General features: G+C 46.7%; 1 protein-coding gene across 1 annotated transcript in view; it reads right to left on the reverse strand.

Moving 5' to 3' along the window:
• Positions 1–25,013, reverse strand: part of LYST (lysosomal trafficking regulator) — a 2,674,875-nt gene that overhangs the window by 1,000,207 nt on the left and 1,649,655 nt on the right. Inside the window, 2 exon segments of the mRNA XM_069234946.1 lie at positions 8,068–8,271; positions 22,186–22,283. Coding sequence (XP_069091047.1) covers positions 8,068–8,271; positions 22,186–22,283 — 302 coding nt within the window.

Here is a 25,013-nt window from a genome sequence, read left to right on the forward strand (position 1 = left end):
GACCCCCGCAGACCACGCCCGCAACCTCGGCTTCATCTTGGACCCTCTTCTCACCATGACCAAGCAAGTCAACGCCGTGTCCTCCGCCTGCTTCCTCACTCTCCGCATGCTCCGCAAGATCTTCCGCTGGATCCCCGCCGACACCAGAAAAACCGTGACCCACGCCCTTGTCACGAGTCGCCTGGACTACGGCAACACCCTCTACGCCGGGACCACCGCCAAACTCCAAAACCGCCTGCAACGCATCCAAAACGCCTCGGCCCGCCTCATCCTCGACGTACCCCGCAACAGCCACATCTCCGCACACCTGAGACACCTGCATTGGCTCCCAGTCAGCAAAAGGATCACCTTCCGTCTTCTCACCCACGCACACAAAGCCCTCCACAACAAGGGACCGGAATACCTCAACAGACGCCTCAGCTTCTACGTCCCCACCCGCCCCCTCCGCTCCGCTGGCCTCGCACTTGCTGCCGTCCCTCGCACCCGCCGCTCCACGGCGGGTGGGAGATCTTTCTCCTTCCTGGCGGCCAAGACCTGGAACTCCCTCCCCACCAGCCTCAGGACCACCCAGGACCACTCCGCTTTCCGGAGACTCCTAAAGACTTGGCTGTTCGAGCAGCGATAACCCCCCCTTTCTCCCCTAGCGCCTTGAGACCCGCACGGGTGAGTAGCGCGCTTTACAAATGCTAATGATTTGATTTTGATTTGATTTGAATATCTCCAATGCCGAGTCCGCTTTGTCTCCGAAGAGACGGGTGCCATCAAAGGGCATCTCCATGAGTGACTGTTGGACATCCCTGAGAAACCAGAAGTGCGTAACCAGGCGTGGTACTGTAAGGCCACTGTCGTTGCAACCGATCTGCCCAGAGAGTCGGTCGTATCCAGCCCACAACGGATTGTCAACTTCACAGTGCAGGAAGTTGGCTCTGTATATACTATTTCAAAGTAAGAAATAGTGTGCACAGAGTCCAAGGGTTCCCCTTAGAGGTAAGATAGTGGCAAAAAGAGAATTCTAATGCTCTATTTTGTGGTAGTGTGGTCGAGCAGTAGGCTTATCAGAGGGTAGTGTTAAGCATTTGTTGTACACACTCAGGCAATAAATGAGGAACACACACTCAAACACAAATTCCAGGCCAATATATTTTTATATAGAAAAATATATTTTCTTAGTTTATTTTGAGAACCACAGGTTCAAGATTTACAAACAATACTTTAAATGAAAGGTATTTCACTCAGGTATCCTAGGAACTTTGAATAATCACAATAGCATGTACAGTTTTGACAAAAATGGCAATAAGCTATTTTAAAAGTGGACACAGTGCAAAAATCAACAGTTCCTGGGGGAGGTAAGTAAATGTTAAGTTCACAGGTAAGTAAAACACTTACAGGGTTCAAAGTAGGTTCCAAGGTAGCCCACCGTTGGGGGTTCAAGGCAACCCCAAAGTTACCACACCAGCAGCTCAGGGCCAGTCAGATGCAGAGGTCAAAGTGGTGCCCAAAACACATAGGCTTCAATGGAAATAGGGGTGCCCCAGTTCCAGTCTGCCAGCAGGTAAGTACCCATGTCTTCGGAGGGCAGACCAGGGGGGTTTTGTAGGGCATCGGGGGGGACACAAGCAGGCACAGAAAGTACACCCTCAGCGGCACAGGGGCAGCCAGGTGCAGAGTACAAACAGGTGTCGGGTTTTCTATAGGAATCAATTGGGAGACCCGGGGGTCTCTTCAACGATGCAGGCAGGCATGGGGGGCTCCTCGGGGTAGCCACCACCTGGGCTAGGCAGAGGGTCACCTGGGGGTCGGTCCTGCACTGGAATTCGGTTCCTTGAGGTCCTGGGGGCTGCGGGTGCAGTGCTATTTCCAGGCATCGGGTTCCTTGAAGCAGGCAGTTGGGGTCAGGGGGAGCCGCTGGATTTCCTCTGCAGGCGTCGCTGTGGGGGCTCAGGGGGGTCAACTCTGGCTACTCACGGGCTCGCATTTGCCGGGGAGTCCTCTCTGTAGTGTTAGTCTTCCGCAGGTCGAGCCGGGGGCGTCGGGTGCAGAGTGGAAAGTCTCACGCTTCCGGCGGGAAACGTGTGGTCTTTAAAAGTTGCTTCTTTGTTTCAAAAAGTTGCAGTTTCTAGAACAGGGCCGCTGTTCGCAGGAGCTTCTTGGTCCTTTAGATGCAGGGTAGTCCTCTGAGGCTTCAGAGGTCGCTGTACCCTGTTGGATGCGTCGCTGTTGCAGTTTTCTTCTAAGTAGGGAGACAGGCTGGTGGGGCTGGGGCCAAATCAGTTGTCGTCTCCGTCTTCACTGCAGGGCTTCAGGTCAGCAGTCCTTTTTCTTCTTTAGGTTGCAGGAATCTATCTTCCTCGGTTCTGGGAACCCCTAAATACTCAATTTAGGGGTGTGTTTAGGTCTGGGAGGGCAGTAGCCAATGGCTACTGTCCTTGAGGATGGCTACACCCTCTCTGTGCCTCCTCCCTGTGGGGAGGGGGGCACATCCCAAATCCTATTGGGGGAATCCTCCATCTGCAAGGTGGAGGATTTCTAAAAGTAAGGGTCACCTCAGCTCAGGACACCTTAGGGGCTGTCCTGACTGGGGAGTGACCCCTCCTTGTTTTCCTCATTATCTCCTCCAGCCTTGCCGCCAAAAAGTGGGGGCAGTGTCCGGAGGGGCAGGCACCTCCACTAGCCGGGATGCCCTGTGGCACTGTAACAAAGGGGGTGAGCCTTTAAGGCTCACCGCCAGGTGTTACAGTTCCTGCAGGGGGAGGTGAGAAGAACCTCCACCCAGTACAGGCTTTGTTCCTTGCCACAGAGTGACAAAGGCACTCTCCCCATGTGGCCAGCAACATGTCTGGTGTGTGGCAGGCTGGCAAAAACTAGTCAGCCCACACTGGAAATCGGGTATGTTTTCAGGGGGCATCTCTAAGATGCCCTCTGGGTGTATTTTACAATAAAGTGCACACTGGCATCAGTGTGCATTTATTGTGCTGAGAAGTTTGATACCAAACTTCCCAGTTTTCAGTGTAGCCATTATGGTGCTGTAGAGTTCGTGTTTCACAGACTCCCCGACCATATACTCTTATGGCTACCCTGCACTTACAATATCTAAGGTTTTGCTTAGATACTGTAGGGGCATAGTGCTCATGCACATATGCCCTCACCTGTGGTACAGTGCACCCTGACTTAGGGCTGTAAGGCCTGCTAGAGGGGTGACTTACCTATGCCACAGGCAGTGTGAGGTTGGCATGGCACTCTGAGGGGAGTGCCATGTCGACTTAGTAATTTTCTCCCCACCAGCACACACAAGCTGAGAGGCAGTGTGCATGTGCTGAGTGAGGGGTCCCCAGGGTGGCATAAGACATGCTGCAGCCCTTAGAGAGCTTTCCTGGCATCAGGGCCCCTGGTACCAGGGATACCAGTTACAAGGGACTTACCTGACACACAGCATCTCTCCCATCGTTCACTGCTTGTGAGACGATAGCACGGGCTTCCTCTGGTATCTGCGGCAGGACTTGTACTACCGTATCCCACAGGGAGTGAGTATAATGGCCCAAAAGGCATGTGGTGTTCACAGACCGCAGCGCTAGACTGGAGAAAGAAAACAACTTGCCAAACTGTTCCAGTCTGTTGGATTCCCTACCCTGGGGTGCGGAAGGGAACACGCCTGAAGAAGAGGAAGCCTGGATAACAAGAGTCTCAGGAGTGGGGTTTTGGGACAGGAATTTTGGGTTGTTCGGTGCGGGCCGATGGCGGCGAGAGATAGTCCTGTTCACAGGAGCCCCTGTGTTGGGTTTGGACCATGTACCCAAAAGGACATTGGTGAGGGCCTCATTGAATGGTAAAAGGGGTTCTGAAGTAGAAGCCCCAGGCTGAAGCACCTCTGTCAGGAGATTAGATCTGACTTCTACAGTAGGTAGCTCAAGGCCGAGGACCTCAGCTGCCCTACCGACCACCATACCATAAATTGCTCCCTCGGCCGTAGCCATGGTAGGAGGAGACAGCATGCCAGAGTCAGGAGAAGTATCCAGACCACTGGCTTCACCCAAATCCTGTGCCCAGTCCATAGCAGTGTCATCCTGGTATTCATAAGGACCCAGGTACCCCTCCAATTCCTCCCCATATTCGTACCAATAGGGAAAAGGGTCTGAATCCGACCTGGGGCGGATAGGCCCCACCAAAGATGAAGACGGCATCGGCCGACGCCGCCCCGACTCCGAGTCATCAGGGATAAGAATTGGGTCGACGTCAATAGTGGGCACTACCGACATCGGGAGTGTTGATAATCAACCCGGCGCCAGGAAAGGTCTCAAAGGTGCGAACGGCACCGGTGCGGATCCACGAACGGATCTGGAGGTGACCTCAGTGGCCGGGGGTGAAGCCGCCGGGCCGGAACCCAAAGGCCCCTCAGCCGAACCCCTTGGGCCCAAAGGTGCCGTATCGGGGTCGGCCCACCCACAGATGAGGCGCATGGCCTCGTAAAACTCTTTCAGTTGGGCGGGGGTCGCTCTGGCTCCAGGAAACTCAGGGAAGCGCGGAGTCGACCCAGACGTAGGCTCTGAGGACAGAGGCCTAGTGCGTGGACGCTCGTCCCGCGTCAGCCGAGCGATGGGGTGAAGTCGGAGAGCAATGGGACTTCTTCTACTTTTTCTTCTTCTTACCTTAACCTGAGGATTTCGAAGAAGACGAGTGGTGATGACTTCGTGACCAATCTCGAGGCCTTCCTCTCGAGCGAGACCAGGACCTACGTGGATTCAAGTGCCGGGGCGCCATTAGCTTTAGGGACCACTCCCTCAAAGCCTTCGGGTGCACGGCCCAACACTCGGAGCACGACTTCGGGTCGTGCCCGTGCTCGAGGCACCACAGACAAACGCGATGAGGATCTGTCACCGACATCGTCCGATGGCAGTCCTCACAAGGCTTGAACCCTGTCTTCGGGGACATCTCGATGCACCAAAGTCGCACACAAAAAACTTCGACAAAACGGTCGAATTCGGCCAAAAAATAGCCTAGGGTAGCTCTTCTCTGGATCAGCGTGTGGAGTGGAAAGAAAAGATCTGACGTCACTGTGCGAGGGTGGTTTCTATGTACTACTCCCGACGTCATCACGGCGACCACGATGCCTACAACGCCTGCAGAGTCGACCAATGCCACGTACCGACGCGCAAGAGTATTGCTCGAAGAAAAATCTCCGGATCCAGTCTGACGCCTGGGGGGAAATTCTAAGGTAAGGAATCTGCAACTAGAAGTCTCTATCAGATTAATTGATCAGAACCTGTCCAATTTCCATATCCAGCGGTTTTCTTTAATTGTCAACAACTAGGCCACATTGGATATGCGTATCGAAGATCTCACAATGTCAGTTACCCACCACAAAAGATCTTTTTCTGTGTGATTTCATCAAATGAAATGCCCAACCATGTTCCACTCTACATCTAACATGTGAATGATGTTGCGTAATATGCTTCTTACTGGCTGTGTGGTTTTGCCAATATATGGAAGGCCACATGGACATTGTACACAACAAATACCAATGGAGGTGTTACAGTTGGAAAATTCTTGAGGACAGAATGCAGGCCACTTATGTGAAAATCTTTCACTGTTTTGGTGGTGTTACATGCCAATGATGGGAGTCAGATGCCTGCTGAATTGTAGGTGTAGATGGTTCAACATATGCTTTAACTAGACGATCTTTTAAACTAGAACCCCTTTTGAAAGCAAAGTTTTCTCTCTGAAAACTTAATACCATGAGAGCAAATCCCAATGTTTGTTGATTATCTTTTTGATTTTATTGGGCAGTGTGTCAAATGTCAAAACACACACAAGACGAGATTGTTGAGGTCTGTCCCGAATTTGTTGCAAAGCTTCTCTATCATTGTAGGGGGCTGTTTTGTTTTAATTTCAAACATTTCTGTCCTGAGGATGGTATCGTGGATGGAAAAGCTTAGAGACTGGAACATCGACGTGTCACCCATTTTGTCTGTAGAACGTCTTGAAACATCTAGGGTTTTTTGCTATGTGTATTTAACACACAATATGTAATGTATCAGCAAGTGGGTTCCGAGTATGATGACATATGTCAAAGCAAATCGATTAAAACTGCACAACAGGGTTAATGTACTTGAAACATCTCCACTAGATAACCCCTACCTTTCATGGGTTTATCTTTTTGTACTCATTGCCAAAATTTTATTTTTTTCCTAAATTTAGGTGCTTTAATATTTAAGACCCGTAGTCATGATTGGTTATTTTTTTTAATTGAATTCAGAGGCTAGCACTTTCCATTGTTAAATAACTTTAATTCATGGAACATTTACATAAATGTATCCCTTGTTTGCACTCTTACCTCTTTAGTTTATGTTTCAAAGCGAAAAAATACAAGATTTTAATAATGTTGTTGTTTTTTGTTTTTTCGCCCCCCACTTAGCATTAAAATACTAGCCAGACTTGAATAATATTGGTCATGTGGCAACCCTGTTGGCAATTGTTCCCAGATCACCAGTTGTTAACCGATTTTCATACAAAATACCTATTAATATATTCCTTACTCTACACTAACTAAATTCATATACTATTTGTTCAATACTAGAGGCAGTTGAGATTGTTTTCCTGTTTAACACAACTACAGGATGTGTGTCTGTTAATACAGTTACTGAACCACTTGGTCTTTGTTTAAATTTTATGAACTGAACAGGTGATAGGTAATACTATTATATTAGTTTGCAGTCATTTCTAAAGAGTACATACACCAGTGGTTTCAAGGTGATAAAAACTACTGTCACCAAATCCATATAAAAGGTTCTTTAATCGATGAAGGCTGGTAAATGCTAGTTTCAGAAATGTGCATACACTGAGCAACAAACCAATCAATAGGTTTCTTTCTTGAAAGGTGTCTCTTATGAGACTACAAGAGGGCTAATATTTCCTCTATTGTGAGTCCATTTTAGACAAGGAAACGCTGATTGCATCTTATGGGTGGTGAAGGGGATCCACAATCTAAGGGCCATAGGCTGCTAGGGTAAACGATTTGGAGATGATTCCAGGGTTGTAATAATTCACCACATGAATATATCCATTTGTTTGTGAAAATTATGAGGTCAAATCAAGTGGATAGAGCAGTGTTTCCCAAACTGTGGCTGGTCGTACACCGACTTTTGGTGGGTCAGGGAACGCTGAGCAAACAATAAAGATGCCTTTAAATTCTGTGTTTAACTTGTCACATTTGAAAATGCTTCAAAGACAAAGGTTAAATGACAGGCTATGTCTTCTGATAAATTGCTGCTTATTCATTTAACATGGGGAATTGGTATTTACTTTTCTTTCTCTGAAGCAATGTGAGGAGTTTTAAAATTAAAAGAGATTTGTGTGACAATCTCACCGGAATACAGGGAGTGCGAAAGTAAAGACTGTAGAATGTCAGTTTTCTGCAACACAAAACTAAATGTAAATACCTGTAAATAAACTGTATGCAGTGTGGAAAAGACAAAATGGTGACAGTAGACACAGACTAGAGAGTTCAAAAACAGAAGGGATAAATGGAAGGAGAACATGAGAGATTCAGTAACTGTCAATAAAAGAGCAACAACACGATCCATGAAGTGAGGAAAATAAACATGCACTGAAAAAGACAGAAGGCAAAACAGTCTGGAAGCAGAAAGCTCCAGTGAGACAGAAAACACACTACATAAGAAAAAGAAGATTCTGGATACTGTTACTTAAATCATTCTTCCTAAAGGAAGCCATCGGGGTTAAAACAGAACACAGTTACAAATCTCAAACCATAACAATCTTAATCCTCTGCCTTTGTGTTTTGAAATTGAAAGTGATAACACACCCTCACATTCCTGGCAGTTCTGTTAATGTTTTATTTTTTATAGTTTCAAAAAAGTAGCAAATACATTTTGAGACCTGTAGTGTATGCAGACTCTTTCTGGCACATTTAAAAGGTTTTTGTAAAAGCAAGTTGAGTGAACATGACAGCTTATTGACCCTCAAGATAAATTTAAGGGATGAGGTAACAACAACTATGCAAATTACCTTATTAAAATATGCAAAAAATTAAACCTTGTAATATGTGTTGCTTACTTGAAAAGGTGGACTCAGGCAATCTCTTATAATTTCTTGAAGGTTTGGTTCACATAGTACTTTGAAAACGTGCTTCCTTTCTTGCAATGTTTTTGCAGGAGATAAAACATACACAAGCAGTCGTCCAAGCTGCAAGCGGAAAATATCCTTACAGCCCCATAAAATAGTCTTCCACTGTTTTCTATTGATATTTATACCTTCACCCTAGGGAATAACATACAAAGGTATGAAAAAGTGTACATTACTTTGTAGGCAAATTAAAAAGGCTAGCACTGTTGAAGCGTTAATTCAAATCCCATAAAACATTTTGGCACAATGCTGGAAGAATGATTTTATGATGCTGACCAGTCAAAAAACTTTCAGAATTTGTTCATTTATTTAAATAGTGTGTTTAGAACGGGGAGAGGAGGCAACCGTGGTGGATGTTCACTGCTGAGGCTTTGTGAGTCTTCTGCTTCTTTCAAACCTTGGCAGTGCACCATGGGACTCTTGAGTACTCCCAGCTCCTCTCTACACATTTTACTTACCTAGGTGGGGGTACCTTGTTCACATTTCATTTTTTTAATATATGGTTTGTGCTCCCCCTAGGGTCAATATTGGTTATTGCTATTTGCACTGTTTTCTAACATCTTCTAAGCATGTTTCTGATTTCTAGTGAATATATTTAGTGTATTACTTACCTCCTAGGGTGAGTTACCTGTCTAGTATTTTGTGGTGATTTGTTCCAAAAATAAAGAACCTTTATTTTTGTACAGCTGGGTGTTTTTTTATGTGTGTAAGTGTTGTGTGACTACAGTGGTATTGCATGAGCTTTGCATGTCTCCTAGAGAAGCTCTGGCTGCTCATCCACAGGTACCTCTAAAGAGCATGGCATCTAGACACGCCCTTCACTTCACTAAGAGGGGATACCTGGAACTGGTATAATGTGTAAGTATCATAGGTACCGACCACACACCAGGCCAGCTTCATACAAGACACTTAACAAAAAGACACATAATGCAGCCTATATATCTAGGCTACAATGGCCCAAATCTTCATCATGAAATCAAAAATAGGTAAATGCATTAAAAATGATAATTTATTATGTTTTATGAATCTCCTTCATAAACCCCTTTTTTAAGATAGAGATGAGAAAGAACATCTTACAGGATGCCATTATACGTCTAAAATAGAGACAGTGCCTTTAACCTAGGAACCACCAGTATCCCCTCATGCCCAGCTGGTGGCAGTTGCTTCAGTTCTTTTTTACGGCTCCTGCTGATAGGTCCCCGAAGGATTGAGCGTGGGCCTTTTATAGGTTTTGTTTCTAAAAATTCAGAAATTGGTGGCGATGTGTTCACTCAACGTCATTTTTACTCCCCCCACTCTTTTCTGTTTTTTTTTTTTTTTTTTTTTTTTTTTTTTTACAGAAAATACATTTTTGTCAAATAAAATGCCTTCATTGTTTGATAAGTGTCCTCACTGTGGCAGGAAAAAGGCCAAAACAGACCCTCATGAGGTCTGTATCATCTGCCTACCTTCATCTCATCTTCCTGACACCTGTGACAACTGCAGCAAATTTTCCAGGTGCACTCCGCATGACAGAGAGAATATGTGCCTTCAAGGAAGAGAAGAGTGAGGTGTCGCCAGCAAACACAGCCTACCAGTGGGACTTTAGAGCGAGGGGGAGGCCAGTCTTCCACCCGGGTTCTTCCCTCAACTTCCAGTGGATGTGGGAGGTCTGAGAAGTGTGTTTCAAGCCATAGAAGACATTGGTCCCGATAAGGTACAGTGCCAACTTGTTCGCCGTCAAGAGCTAGTTTGACCATTAGAAAACTGCGACACCATCGGAGGACTATATGCCATTGGTACATCACCGGCGTACGACGCCAAGAAGTGCCTCATCTGCAAGATAGTGTGGACGGTCGACGTAGAGGGCTAAACATTGACGTGAAAGATCGGCGTTGAGGAGTATGTTGAAAAGAAAAAGGAGAAAAAGAAGAAGAATTTACTCTTCGTCAGTCTTCACCTTTTCTGGCTGTATTACCATCTCCTCCTCCACCTGCTTTGCCTCCGCCGATGCCACCACCTACCACAGGTGCTTCCTCTTTCATCAGCACCTCATTCAGTACCTCCTCCTTCGGGACCTAGAAGCATTCCAGCTCCCAGGCCTCCAACGCACTCCCATTTGCGCCACCACTCTTGTCATAGACATCATATATCAGGGCACTCCTACTGCAACAAGCTATACGCATCGCCATCACAGATCTTCCCATAGGTCAAGGTCAGACTCTTATAATTGGCATACTGATCATTCCTCTTCCTGTACAAGAGTCTATTTACCAACTTTATCAGACTCACCACCACCTTGTGTCTCTCCAGTTGATGACATTACTATCTTTCAAGGGGTGCTAGTTTGAGGGGCTGCAAAACTCATTATACCAGTGTCGGTACCCACAGCGTCCACATCGGTAATCTTCGAGATGCTACATCGGAGTACAGCTTCCAGACTGTTGTTTCCACTGGTCCCGGGTCTCCTCGAACCGGCCATGGATTTTTCCTTAACTCCGGCAATGGCTAAACCTGCGACATCCAGGTTTCAAAAGATATAGCAGCCTGGGGATCAAGACCTATTATTTCTTCGCAGTGATCCTCCGCCAGACTCTGTCATTATTTTGGCGGCTAAAAAAGTCTGTTCCAGTTTTCCATCATCCTCTTCCCCTCCAGACAAGGAGAGTAAAAAATTGGACTCAGCAGGCCGCAAAGACTGCAGTACAGCGGCCACGTCAATGAAGGCAGCCAGTGCTACAGTCTTCTTGGATAGGTACGACCGAACCCTTTGAGATTCAATCCAACAGTTTGCTGACCACCTGCCTAAGGACAAAAAGGAAGACTTCTTAAAGATAGTCCACGAAGAGGCAATGGTTTCTAATTAGATTATAAGTGCAGCTGCGGATTCTTTCCTCCTGGCCTCACATGGCTACTGTCACGGAGTCACCTTGCGGAGGCATTCTTGGCTCTGGCTAACTTCTTTAACATCAGAAGCACAACACCACATCCAAAATTTGCCATTCTAAGGTTCCACCCTATTAGGCAGCTGTACTGACAACGAGATGGCAAGAATGAAAACCGACATCAACACATTAAAAGCTGTGGATCTAGAGAAACCCAGAGAACAATGCAAATTGTTCCTACCAACGTTGGTTTTACTCACAGTGTTCGAACCCCTCAGTGGCTTCCGAGCAGATCTCAACAAACCACCAGAGATCCTACTTACCACAGTGCAGGCAGACAAGAGGTCGATCTTCCCAACAACCCACCCAATGTGGTAAACATCAGCCACAAAACATTAAGCCCTCCCTTCCCCTTCCCCTTCCCCCTCATCCGATTCCACTCCAGTAGATGAAACCATTACACATTATCGGGAAGAGTAGCAACGCATCACAACCGACATCTGGGTACTGAATATTGTGCAGAATTACCATCCAGAGTCACCGAGGAATGCCCTGTGGATCGACTGGTCAGGCAAATTTCTGTACGCCTTTCCACTGATTCCCCTGATACCGGCAGTCATGATCAAGACATTCCACTCCAAAGCCAAGATGATCCTAATTACTCCAGAGTGGCCACGGCAATGGTGGTTCCCCGACCTTCTTTACCGGTCACAGCATCCCCATCCCAAGCTGCCATGCAGACCAGACGTACTGAAGAAATTTGAAGGACAGATGGTACTCCCCAATTTCTCCTTACTGAATTTGGTGTCATGGCTCCTGAGCTAGTGCAGTATGGACATTACAACTTGTCACAAGACTGAATGGAGATCCTCCAGGACGTTAAGCCTCCTTTCACTCGCCCCCCTTACGCCTTCAAAAGGAAGAGATTTTGCATCTGGTGTTCCTCTAAGAACATGGACCTGACTACTTACTGAGAGGATGTGATTCTACCATACCTTCTAAACTGCCTACAGGAAATGTCTGTCACAAATATCTTTTGTTCCCCAAATCCCTGTCATTAAGGTTTTTTTAGAGGGGTTGAAGAAGGTTTTCCCTTCCATTATGTGTCCCCAGCCTCCCTGGGAACTCAATATAGTGCTTTCTCACCTTATGTGGGACACCTTTGAACCCATCCACAAAGCTTCCTTACAACACCTTACATGGAAAACAGCCTTCCTGGTAGCGACCACATTAGCTCGCTGGGTGAGCGAGATACAAGCTCTATGTTCTCACGAACCATACCATTCTAGCAAAGTAGTTATGAAAACTCACCCAAAATTCCTTCCTAAAGTAGTGTCAGACTTTCATGTCAACCAGACTATCACACTGCCTACATTCTTTCAGAATCCCTCTACTCCAGCAGAAAGCTCTCTCCATTCACTGGATGTTAGGAGGTTCTGAAGTTTTAGCTTGAAAAGACATGGGCTATCCAACGAACGGACCAATTGTTTATTAACTATGGTCCGGTCCGCATGGGTTTAGCCACCTTTAAACAATCCATCTCCAAATGGATAGTTTCATGTACTTTGTTGTGCTACCAAAAAGCTCAAACCACTACCAGCTAACCTAAAGCACACTCTAATAAGGGGAAAGCGTCTACTACTCCTTTAGTGTGCAATATCCAGTTTTCAGAAATTTGCAAAGCAGCTACCTGGAAATCAGTACATACTTTCACCATACACTATTGCCTAGACTCTGATGATAGTGCAGTTGCTCAGGTAGGGCAGGCTTACTGCAGAAATCTGTTTGCTTAACCTGTCTAAGTGACCCTCTGTCTTATCCACTGTGATATGTGGGGATGGGCTTGCTACTCTATTTAGTACTTGTGACTACGTGGAAATCCCCTATGAGAGAAGGAATAGTTTCTTACCTGTAACTCCTGTTCCCTTACAGAGGAATTTCCATGATAAGTCATAAGCAACGTTACCTACTGCCCAGTAAAATGGGCACAGATATTGTTGCAATCTTTATATGTCCCATATCACCTTAAAAAAGAAATGAAGCAACTGCCACCAGCTGGGCATGATGGGGTACTGGTGGTCCCTAGGTTCTCAAAGGCACAGCCTCTATTTTAGACATATAATGGCAGCCTATGAGTCTACTCTGCCCCTGCACTCCCTCATCTCTATCATAAAAAAAGGGGTTTGTAAAGGAGATTTATACTGTTTCAAAACTTCTTAAATTATACTCATTTTTAATGTACTGGCCTTTTTTTGGTTTCATGAGGAAGAATTGGGCCATTGTAGCGTGTGTCTGTCTCTCTCTCTCTCTCTCTCCTCTCTCTCTCTCTCTCTCTCTCTCTCTCTCTCTCTCTCTCTCTCTCTCTCTCTCATCTCTCTCTCTCCCTCTCTCTCTCTCTCTCTCTCTCTCTCTCTCTCTCTCTCTCTCTCTCTCTCTCTCTCTCTCTCTCTCTCTCTCTCTCTCTCTCTCTCTCTCTCTCTATATATATATATATATATATATATATATATATATATATATATATATATGGAAAATGACACTTACCCAGTGTACATCTATATATATACATATATATATATATATATATATATATACACACACACACAGCATTATCGGTCTTTTCTTAACTGTCTTTACAGGCATTCCTGAAGAAAGGCGAAAATCTCCACTTAAGAAGATATAGGGGGTCATTCCGACTCTGGCGGTTGACTACCGCCAGGGCCGGGGACCGCGGATGCACCGCCAACAGGCTGGCGGTGCATCCATGGGCATTCTGACCGCGGCGGTACAGCCGCGGTCAGAAACGGAAAACAGGCGGTGTCCCGCCGGTTTTCCGCTGCCCTGGGGAATCCTCCATGGCCGCCATGGGGATTCCGACCCCCTTACCGCCAGCCTGGTTCTGGCGGTTTTGACCGCCAGAACCTGGCTGGCGGTAACGGGTGTCGTGGGATGGGATGGGCACTGCAGGGGCCCCCTAACAGGGCCCCACTAAGATTTTCAGTGTCTGCACCCGTCGCACGCCTTCAACTCTGCCGGCTCCATTTGGAGCCGGCTTCCTCGTTGAAGGCGCTTTCCCGCTGGGCTGGCGGGCGGCCTTCTGGCGGTCGCCCGCCAGCCCAGCGGGGAAAGCCAGAATGGCCGCCGCGGTCATTTGACCGCGGTGCGGTCATTCAGCGGCTCCCGCCGGCCCTGCGGTTACCGCGGCCGGCGGGAGTCAGAATGACCCCCATAGTGAGGAACTGGTCCGGGGTACCCGCAAGAGGGCAAGACTATTCAGTGCTTACGACCTATCATGGAAATTCCCCAGCGAGAGAACAGGGGTTACAAGTGAGAAACTATTCCTTATTACCAATTGGATTTTGCTACAATTGTGCCTTTCAAATGTAAACCAGTGTATAAGAAAGATGACATTTTGAAAAATACCCTTCAAATCATATTCTAGTACAGGTACCCACAAATTCAGAAATGTAGAAATAACCACTGCTCCTAAACTCTATTTCCTGTGCCCTTTTCAGAAATACATACGTTTTCTTGATACCCATTTTTCTCTCTGGCTATAAGAATTGGTCTATACTTGGTACTCAATGAAAACCCATTGTACGGGCAGCTCAACTATTTCTCTGGGTACCTTGGGTTTTTGGAGAAAGTACAAACCATAATATATGCCCCTCAACCAGAGGGGTCTAGCGGACATAACGGTATATTATTTTTGTCAGTCTTCCATAGTGACAAAAAGTTACAGGTAAAAATGTCACATTTGCATGTTTTTCCTACTCATTCTCAATATTTATGTATTACAATAGTTATTTTCCTTGGGAAAATCTTCAGGGATCTACACATATGACCCCTTGCTGAATTCGGACTTTTGTCGAGTTTTCAGAAATGTATAGCTTTTTCAATCACTAATAGATGTCTCGCTGGTTTCCACCACTAACTGGATGTAGGTTGAAAGCACAGAAAATAGGGAAATTAGACTACCTCTCAGAAAAATGCCTAAACTGTGGTACAACATTAGGATTATTGATTCAGCTCTGCATGTTCCTGAAAACTGGGAAGAGGGTGACTTTAGTACAGTGAACCATTAATAGCTGCCATTTTAAGGAGAAAAAAAGACACTTATGTGAACACTTTTTTTTTTAAACTCCAAATTCTGCTATATTTTGCTTATTTTCTCAGTCCCCCCTGAATGTTAGAAAAAAGAAGGACGCAGGAGGGTGTGCCCAAGATGGCACCCAGACAGTAGTGGACCCAAGGAGCTCAATTGTCAACTTCAGTATCAGCGGTGGTGGAGGTGTGCAAAGTGCCTTTGTTGCTTCTCCCAAACCTGCGGGAGGGGGCCTATGGAGTGCAGGGGGCCGACCGCTGAGCCCTCTGGTGCCTTATTGCTGCTGCCTGGGGCACACGCTTGTGCCGGGGCCCAACCCACGCCTTATAATATTATCGCGGCCTTGCATCGCATTTAAGGCTTTGACTACGCTGGAAGCGCATTGGCCTCTGTTGCATGACCCAACCTGGTTAAGTGACAGGAGACCTTTGCGGAGCACACCTGCGCTCCGGGGTGGTCTCGCTGCCCGGGCCTCAACGGCTCGTCCACTGTGGGCTTCCACAATGGAATAGCAGCCGCTAACAGCCTGAATAGCTTGCTGTACCTGAACTAACTGGTGATACCACACGCCCGCCGCCTTTGGGACGCTGCCTGTAGGGGGCTTGGTGACTTGGTTGCTTGGTGACTGCCACAAATTTGGATTTGTCCTGTAAAGGGGGAGCTGCCCGCCCCTCTTGCTCTACCTGAGACCTGGGGTGGTGGAGAAATGGTCAGCTCGCACTAGGCCTCACGGCCTACAGAAAAGAGGTGAGCTGGGAGTGACTTAGATCCTGCCCCTGAATACTAATCCCCGGAGGACGAGGGGCCTGCAATTTACCCTATCCCTTCTGACTTCTGCCTCTGGCTCTTGGTGACCTGCAGCATTAGCCACCTCCCCCTTCTTGACACTTACACTGGCAAGAATCACTGGGTGTGACTTCCTGCTCACTGGCACAGAACTGCTCTAGGACCCTGAGTGTCAGCTGTATAAGGATTGCTTTATTAGCTCCATTCTGGCGGTGGGGACTTGCACGCTGGAGTGGTGACCTCCTGGGGGACAAACTAAGTAACAGCTTCTCCTGCGTTAACTAGACCACTCAGTTGTTTGCAACCTTGCTGCCTTAACACTGAGGACTGAGGCCCTACCCCCCCCCCCATTTCCTCGTGGTGGGCCCTGTGGGACTGTAGCCAAATGTAGCACAACCTATTCACTGAACCCAACAGCTATGAAGACGGCCACCAGAGTTTCGAGGACCTCATTCTCAGCTTTGCTGGCCCTGACAGCTCATGGATGTTTGTAGCAACCATGGCTGCTCACCGTGCTAAAAAGTACAGCTCTATCAAAGACTCATTCACAAAGTCCATGGGCAGAAAAGTGGAGCATCCCAGTGAGATCTCTACCTCAACATCCTCCTTGGCTGTTGGCGCTGCCATGGATCAGGTGGGCGAAGAAGCACCAGTCGCCCGGGCCTTCCTGGAGCCTCTCTTAAGTGCTCTGAAGGAGGACATCGCAGCTCTCAAGCAGGAAAAGACCCTGTAAGTTAAAGATCTTAAACAAGAAGTGGGGATCTGGGCCAGAGGGTCAATGATCTTGAACAAGTTGGTGACTCCCGCGAAGAAGAACTCAACGCCCACCTGATGTGAAGTATGAATCTGCAGGAAAGGAACACCAAACTGCACTACTGACTGGAAGACTTTGAAAATAGGTCATGACAAGCCAACATACAACTAAAAGGAGTCCCACTCCAAGCTACATTTGAGAATTTGAAGGACCAGCTGCTCCACCATGTGGCCCCAGATCTGGGCAAACAGGACACTACAATGGAGCGCACACCACAGGGCGGGCCAGCTGGCTAGATCACCAAGGTATACCCAAGACATTCTGGCCTGTCTGCACTACTACAAACCAAAAAAAAACAACACCCATCAACTTGCAGCGTTGTCGTCTGCTACAGCCTATCACTGAATTTTTGGACAAGCGGGGAATTTGCTATTGCTGGGGATACTTCTTCCACCTCACCTTTGTATGGAACAACGAAACATGGCTTGTGCGCACCGTAGAGGAAGCCAAAGCATTGCTGGAATCTGACAAGCTAAAAGATGTTGACTCAGTTTGCCATCTCACCCCCACGGCGTCCTCCTCACCTCCTCCGAGCTCACAACACTCCACACGACTGAAGACGAAAGGTGCTAACAAGCCTACTGAATGGGAGAGGCACAAGCAGAGCATTGCTTTTCATCAGCTCCAGCGACAAGACACCACCTCTGAGCCTGAGAATGACTAGGGACCGCTCCAACTTGGAAATCATATCCTGGGGCCTCTTCTTGAAGCATTTCACCTGGATGCTCTCCTACCCTATTGAGAGATGCACCTGAGCTCCCACTCCTCCGCTGCCTTAGATGGTGTGACCCTCGGCTGCGGAGCTTCCCTGACCAGCAGACTGATGCCCAGGCAATTTTGGGGTCTGAGACACGGACCCAGTACAAGGTTCTTCCTCGCAATCTCAGGAGATGACCGCAGCAGTTATATCTCTGATTGTTACTTTTGCGATGCTCTATTCATCGCCTTTTCTCTCCCCTTCCTGGGGATAAAATAATCAGCTACAAGGTTAAGGCCCTTAGCACACCAGTGAAGCGCCTCGCATTCCTGTCTATGTTAATGGAATCCAAATGTAATCAGTTTAGTTCAGGACACCTACTTTCTTAAAACAGACTGGAAGCACCTGTGATCCCGATGGCATGATCATCAATACTTCTCGTCCCTTCCAGGGAAATGGATGGGGGTGTCCTTTCTATTAGCTGCACACTACCCTGATAGGGTAGTTCAGACGCAAGCACAAATCCCAGACGGACTCCTAAACTTCTGCATCGCCAAGAAAACGTACATCTTTATGCTCGTTATCATATGCGTTCCCAATAAAGACTAAGATGCCTTTATCCTTGAAGCACTGGGGCAGGTGATAGCCACGACTGATGCAGATGTCATGGTTGGAGACTTTAACCTGGTCCCCAACGCCAGCCTGAATCTATTGGTACAGAGGATGGGGCAGGCAGGTGCATTTACACCACAGGGCCACCAACGGCTGGCTGAGTATGGGTTTATAGATGTTATGGCGCACACAGCACCCTCAGGACAGAGGTGACACCTTTTTTCAGTCACCCATCAAACATATGCTAGGATTGACTACTTCCTTACAACTCCATGCCCATCAGCGACTACAAAGGGTGTGGCCATAGGGGTGATTGCCCTCTCAGATCACTCACCCATTAACCTCTCTTTCCATGCAAGTAATATCCAAGAAATAAATGCAGCCATTATCAAATATGTGGAAATCAACAATATCCCAGAGTCACCCCTGCCATAACTGTGGGATACACTAAAATCAGTGACTCAGGGCCAGCTCATTGTTCTAGCTGCCTGACTTAATTGGGATAGGAGGTATAAACTGACTTGATTTGAGGAGCAGGTGATGGAGCTGCAAAAACGACACAAACAGTCCCATAGCCTGCGTCGCTAGCTCACCACAGTGCGTAAACCACTCAAGGCCCTAGATATGGATAAGGCAAAATATGTTTTTTATACACACCAAGCAGAAATACTAAACCGGGGCAACAAAGCAGGCCACCTGCTGGCACATTGCCTATGGGCCCAAGCCAACTGACAGACAGTTGCCGAATTAGAAGGGCAGCAAGGTGACACGATACACCAAGACGAACACATCGCTCAAGCCTTTGAGCGCTTCCATGCTGCCTTTTACTCAGCCGATGCACTCAACAGCTATGAGGCCATTTTTATACTTAGCACAGGTCTCCTTAGAACAAAGGACGCCACATGACGCTTCACACCCTGACCGAGACATCCAGAAGGACGAGCTGTTGGTGGCTATCTCTAGATTGCAAGCAGGCAAGGCGCCAGGGCAAGACGGATTCACTGCTGATTTCTACAATCTACTTGCTGCACGCTAGCCCCCCTCCTCACTCGCTTGTGAAAATAGCCACTATCACGGTGATCCCTAAACATTCCCCTCATATATGCCAAGATCACTACTAAATGTAGATGCAAGATATTTACTCCTATTCTAGCAGCTCGTCTTGCGTCATACACGCAGTCTGGTAGACTCGGATCAGGCAGGGTTCATCCCCGAGAGGAGATGTAGTGACAACACAAAGCGTCTCTGCCATCTCTTAGATAAAACCCAACGCTTCTGCATCCGTGCTTCTACTATCAGTTGATGCTGAGAAGGTATTTGCCCGGGTTCACTGGCCATACCTACACTTGGTGCTCCAGAAAGTGGGACTTGGCCAGCAGTTTTGCCACTGGACTTGGTTTAACTACGTAGACCTTCAATCAGCGATGTGGGTTGCAGCCTGCTATCCCTGTCTTTCCATATCGCCTGTGACACTCGACAGATAGCTTCTTTTTGCCCTTTATATGGAACCCTTTGCAGGACGAATCCGTAGAAATCCTGCAATAACAGGCATTGCCATAGCTGGGAAAAAGCACAAACTGGCTCTCTATGCAGACACAGGTATGGTCACCCTCACACATCCCCTCACCTCCCTGCCCACAGGTGAGTGAGCTAGAAGCCTTTAGGAAAGTCTGGGGGTTCACGGCTTATCTACAGAAATCCCAGATCCTCATCCTCACTGCCCCACAACCTGATCAACTCACACTTAAGAGTCTTTTTCCTTTTACATAGGCCACTCAGGGACTGATCTACCTGGGCTTACATATTTAATTCACACTGGCATGTACAGCTGAGCACAATTATGCTGCGCTACGCTCCACTGCACGAACGGATCTGCAATCCTGGAGGGGTTATACCCTTTCGTGGCTGAGAAGTTTTGCGGCGGTCAAAATGACCCTTCTGCCCAAGATTTTATCCATCCTGCAAACACTGCCCCTGCTGCCCCCGCCACAGGTACTGACTAAATTGCAACACCTTATAGGCAAATTCATTTGGATAGGCAAGAAAGCCCGTATGAAAAAAAGGCAAGCATGCTTATCCACAGCAGACAGAGGTCTTGAAATTCACCAAGTTGCACAACTCCGTTACATAGTGGAATGGGCCAGACCATATTCGGAGAAACAATGGCGTTTCATCAATAAAGCATTTGCGGGCATCCATACCTGGAAGATGCCCTGGCTACCTAAACCGCAAAGACCACCTGGGGTGTACATTCCCCCTGTTCTTAGAGCTACTATGGGAACCTGGGACAAAGTACAGCAAACAAAGCAACTATTCACCTGCATCTCCCCTCAAACCCCGATTATTGGAAATCTCAACATCCCTCTGGCATGCCATGGTGCCACATATATACAATAGCAGCAGAATAACTGCATAAGTATCAGGGACCTCTATGACCACAACGGGATCGTGGATTTTTCCCCAGATCCAGCTTAATTATGGCCTTCCCCAAAACCACCTTTTGGCAAAACGTTACAATCCACCACTGGGTCATGCAATCAACTATCTTCCCCCACGCTAGTAGACCCTTATTGTCCTTTGAGAAATGTCTAGTTAACAGACATACAAATAAACGCCTATTCTCGGATGTATACACCTTTCTTAACATGCCATTAGCCCCCACTAAATCGGTGGCACAGCAACGATGGGAAAAAGAACATGAGGGTACCTTCAACGCCAAAGAATAGTCGGATACTCGAAAAAGTGTTAAAGTTACGGCCTGCAGCATCTCCGGCAAGGAAACACTCCTTAAACCAGCTCATTATTCATTTTACACCCCAGCCCGAAAAGCACGACCGAAACGGAACAGAGATGTTCACTGCTGGAGGGGCTGCGGACAGGAGGGAACATTGACACATTTATTCTGGCAGCTCTCTTCCCTTCAACAAAATGAACTGAGATCTTGGCTGTCATTGATGCGATGTAAGGGGTAGACCTCCCCAGGTTCCCGAGCTACATATTACTGGGCCTCCCAAATGCCTTAACATATTCTCTTCGATCCCCCAAGGTGGGAAGCCTTGTTCCTAGCTCTGTGTGCCACCAAACAAGTCATACTATCACATTGGGGTACCCCTAAAACACTATTCAACTTGATTGGTTCTATAAACTAAGGGAACTGCTTGGCATGAAAAAAATTACTCCCACAGTTAAGCAAAAACTGACCCTTCCGATAAAACCTGGGACCTCTCACAAGAATTCAGGGACTTAACCAGACCTGCGTGTCTCTGCATACTGCGTCTCATGACCACTGACCTCACAACCGACCGAGCTTCACGCAAGGACGTCACACACATCTCTGAGCCACAGCTTAGGTGCTATGGTTGCCTATTTAGAAGGGGCTGCTGACGCACCCTGTCGGTTCGCTGACACTCCCTCCTCCTCCTTCATGGTGTTCTCTGTTTCTCTCTAATGTCACCCTCGCTCCACTCTTTCACTCACCTGCTATTTTTCCCTACCAGCAGATGGATGTAGGTGAGATGTTGCTGTATTGTTCTCTTTTAAAAATAATAAAAAAAACTTTAAGCCTAAAATAGGACACACATTTGGTGTGGATACCTTATCTAGAAAAAAAAGTTATGGAGCCCCAGTAGTGAACTATCCCAAATAGTCAAAAAGGGCTTGGCACTGGATGGGGGGCTAAGGATGTATCTACCAAAATAAGGCAATAAACAGATTTACAACATGTTCACAATATAAAGAGCAAGTCAATGAAAACTAAAACTACATAAGTACAAAGAGAACTGATTAACCAAAATGCAGTTTAAAATGGTTGGGTTTCAGTTATATATGAAGCTTTTACAAGGGTGGGATTAGTTGAATCTTTGCTGGAGGTGAAATGTGGAGTTGGTTGAGGGGAGTTTCAGTGATTTGTGAGGAGGGATGAAAAGACCAAATTGCTAGTCTAAGCATCCTCAACCCCTGGACTTTCAAGACACAGAATTATTTTTCAAAGTGATGCATGTTAGCATTGAGTTAGTTTAGGGAGTAGGCCAGTAAAGGAATGTGTCACAGAGTGGGGATTGTTGTGAGAGAGAGGAACGAGGTAGTATCACTGATGTACAAATAAGTAAAGGATGCTACCTCAAATCCTCTGCCTGCTGTTTCAATTTAAGTATATAGTAAAGGTACTCACAAGAGATGATCGGATCCCATCTATCATCATTTTTAACATTTCATTCTGAAAACCAATCCTGATTCCAGACAGTTCTTGGTGACTGCTGTCTTCAGGGGCTAGAGATGGAGACAAAAGGCAGTGAATGATAGTCTAAGGTAAACTAAACATACCAAGACCATCATAGCTGTGATCGTAAAAAAAACTTACTAGTATCCAAAATATATAATATGGTATCAATGTTCAAGTCTGAGGTGATAAAAGTGGGAAAGTTACTTACCTACTAACACTCGTTCTCCAGCATGGGCCACATTCAGACACCTTCAATGTCGGACTAATTTGAGCTCCGTCATACTCAAACTCTTTCCAGTGCTTTAATAATTATTTTGCCCTCATCAAAACTTTGCCCAATAAGAAATCTGAGCTCGTCTAGGAAGGTAAATTCCCACAATACCATGTAACCGTTGAATCCTCAGTTTGATTAGACTAATATGTCACTATCACCAATATCTGAAAATTTGGGAGGTGTATGGGCATTACCTGAATCTGAGAAAAATGTCTATGCTTGCGAAAAATAAGGGCCCGATGTACTGAACATTATTGAAATCCAAAACTCTGTGATTCACAAAATCAAAGTTTGAGAATAGAAATGCAATATACTACCCCCCTTTTACAAGTTGAAAAAGTAATTCTGACACACAAAAGAGGTTCTGCAACACTTTAGACATTTTGGTTAGGATGGGGCATGGAAATGGGACCCTGCTCATAACTGTGAGTTGTAAAGAAACATATCAATGGTTTGCCAAGTGTAGCTTCTGTGTGGTGAATGATCCTCAGAGATAAACGTTAACCATGGTACAGCCTCTCTCCTTTCGTAAGCATGTTGGCTGTTGTAGTGAAGTGCCCCTTCCGACATGGGCAGCCCCACTTTTTGTCTGGTAATTGATGCAGTTTTCACTGCAAGTGCACTAGGTTCCAGCTGCCTAGGTTCCCAGTGCCAGATCTCTTTCTCTAAAACTGTGCAACTGTTACCCAATTGGTAATACTTTTCACACCCCTGTAAGTCCCAAGAAAATGGTACCCCTGGTACCTAGGGCATGGGTACCAAAGAGGGTGCCCAAGGGCTGGAGCAAGTACTGTGCCACTCTCAGGGACCCCCTAGCACATGCAGACTGCCATTGCAGGCTTTGTGTCTTGGTGTAGGTAAAAGCAACAACATGACATAGCTCACAGTCTGTGTGCCATGTCCCCTAACATTGCATGTAATATGTGTAAATCATTCCTACAGAAGGGTGCATTATATTAAATGGGAGGACACATCTGCAAGAAAAGATATGCCCCTGCTATATCTTTGTTGATTCTTATACGTAGTGAGTGAACAGTGAAGTCATTTTGAGTACATGTGTTGGACACTGGTCAATAAGCGTTCCCCAGCTACATAATGGCTTCACTGAAAATAAGAATGATTGGTATCAAGCACCCCATAATGATAAACCCTCACAGATGCATCTGATGTATTTATCAATACATGCACCTAGGGGACACCTTAGAGGTGGCCCTGAAAACCTACCTTCTACCTGTGTGCTGGCTGACTAGCTTTAACTAGCCTGCAACCACCAGACAGGTTCCTGACACTCAAGGGTGAGAGCCTTTGCTCTCAGGCAGACAGAAACAAAGCCTGCTCTGCAGGGGTGTAAGCATACCCCTTCCATTAGGATGGCCTGCAAATCTTCATTCCGTGGTAGGAAGCTTCAAAGAAGCCAACTGCCCTTGGTATGTAGATCTGGTTTCTCTCAAAGGAGAAGATGCTGACCAACCATGCATTAGGGTGCATTTTGTACCTGGACAGGGAGGAAAATTAGTAGTCAGAGAGGTGTGCTCACCCCTCAGGTAAGCTGCCTGATGTGGACACAGCTTTTCAAATTCTGCCACCTTGGTGATGGTAAAACTAGGAACTCTGGGACAGTGTTATGCCCGCCTCTCACAGGAAGTGGTCATATAAGAGGTGAAGTGACCCCAAGGGTAAGTAGCCTACTGGCTAATACTCTACACTCCCCTAAACACCAATGTAGGAAGTTGGCTCGGTGTATACTAACTCAAAGTGAGAGATAGTTTGCATAGAGTCTAAGGGTTCTCCATGGAGGTTGATAGTGGTAATAATAGATAATACTAATGCTCTGTTCTGTGGTAGTGTGGTCGAGCAGTAGGCTTATCAGAGGGTAGTGTTAAGCATTTGTTGTACACACACAGGCAATAAATGAGAACACACAATCAAAGACTTAACTCCAGGCCAATAGGTTTTTCTATACAAAAATATTATTTTCTTAATTTATTTTAGAACCACAAGATTCAGAATTTAGGTAAGTACATAATTTGTAAGGTACTTCACACAGGTAAGTATGGAACTTTGAATTAAAACAGTAGTGTACACAGTTTTGGTAAAAATGGCAATAAGCTATTTTAAAAGTGGACACTGCAAAAATCAACAGTTCCTGGGGGAGGTGAGTATTGGTTAGTTTCACAGGTAAGTAAAGCACTTACAAGTTCAGTCTCCTGGGCATAGGCAACCCACTGTTGGGGGTTCAAGTCAACCCCAAACACCCAGCACCAGCAACACAGGGCTGGTCAAGTGCAGAGGTCAAAGTTGGGCCCACATAGCATAGGCACCTATGGAGAACAGGGGTGCTCCGGTCCAAGTCTGCTAGCAGGTCCTCAAGGAGCAGACCAGGGGGGTTTTGTAGAGCACTGGGGGGACACACACAGGCACACAAAATACACCCGCAGCAGCACAGGGGCGTCCGGGTGCAGTGAGCAAAGTAGGTGTTGGGTTTTGCATTGCAAACAATAGA

This window comes from Pleurodeles waltl, chromosome 5 (assembly GCF_031143425.1).
Source record: "Pleurodeles waltl isolate 20211129_DDA chromosome 5, aPleWal1.hap1.20221129, whole genome shotgun sequence".
NCBI lineage: Eukaryota > Metazoa > Chordata > Amphibia > Caudata > Salamandridae > Pleurodeles > Pleurodeles waltl.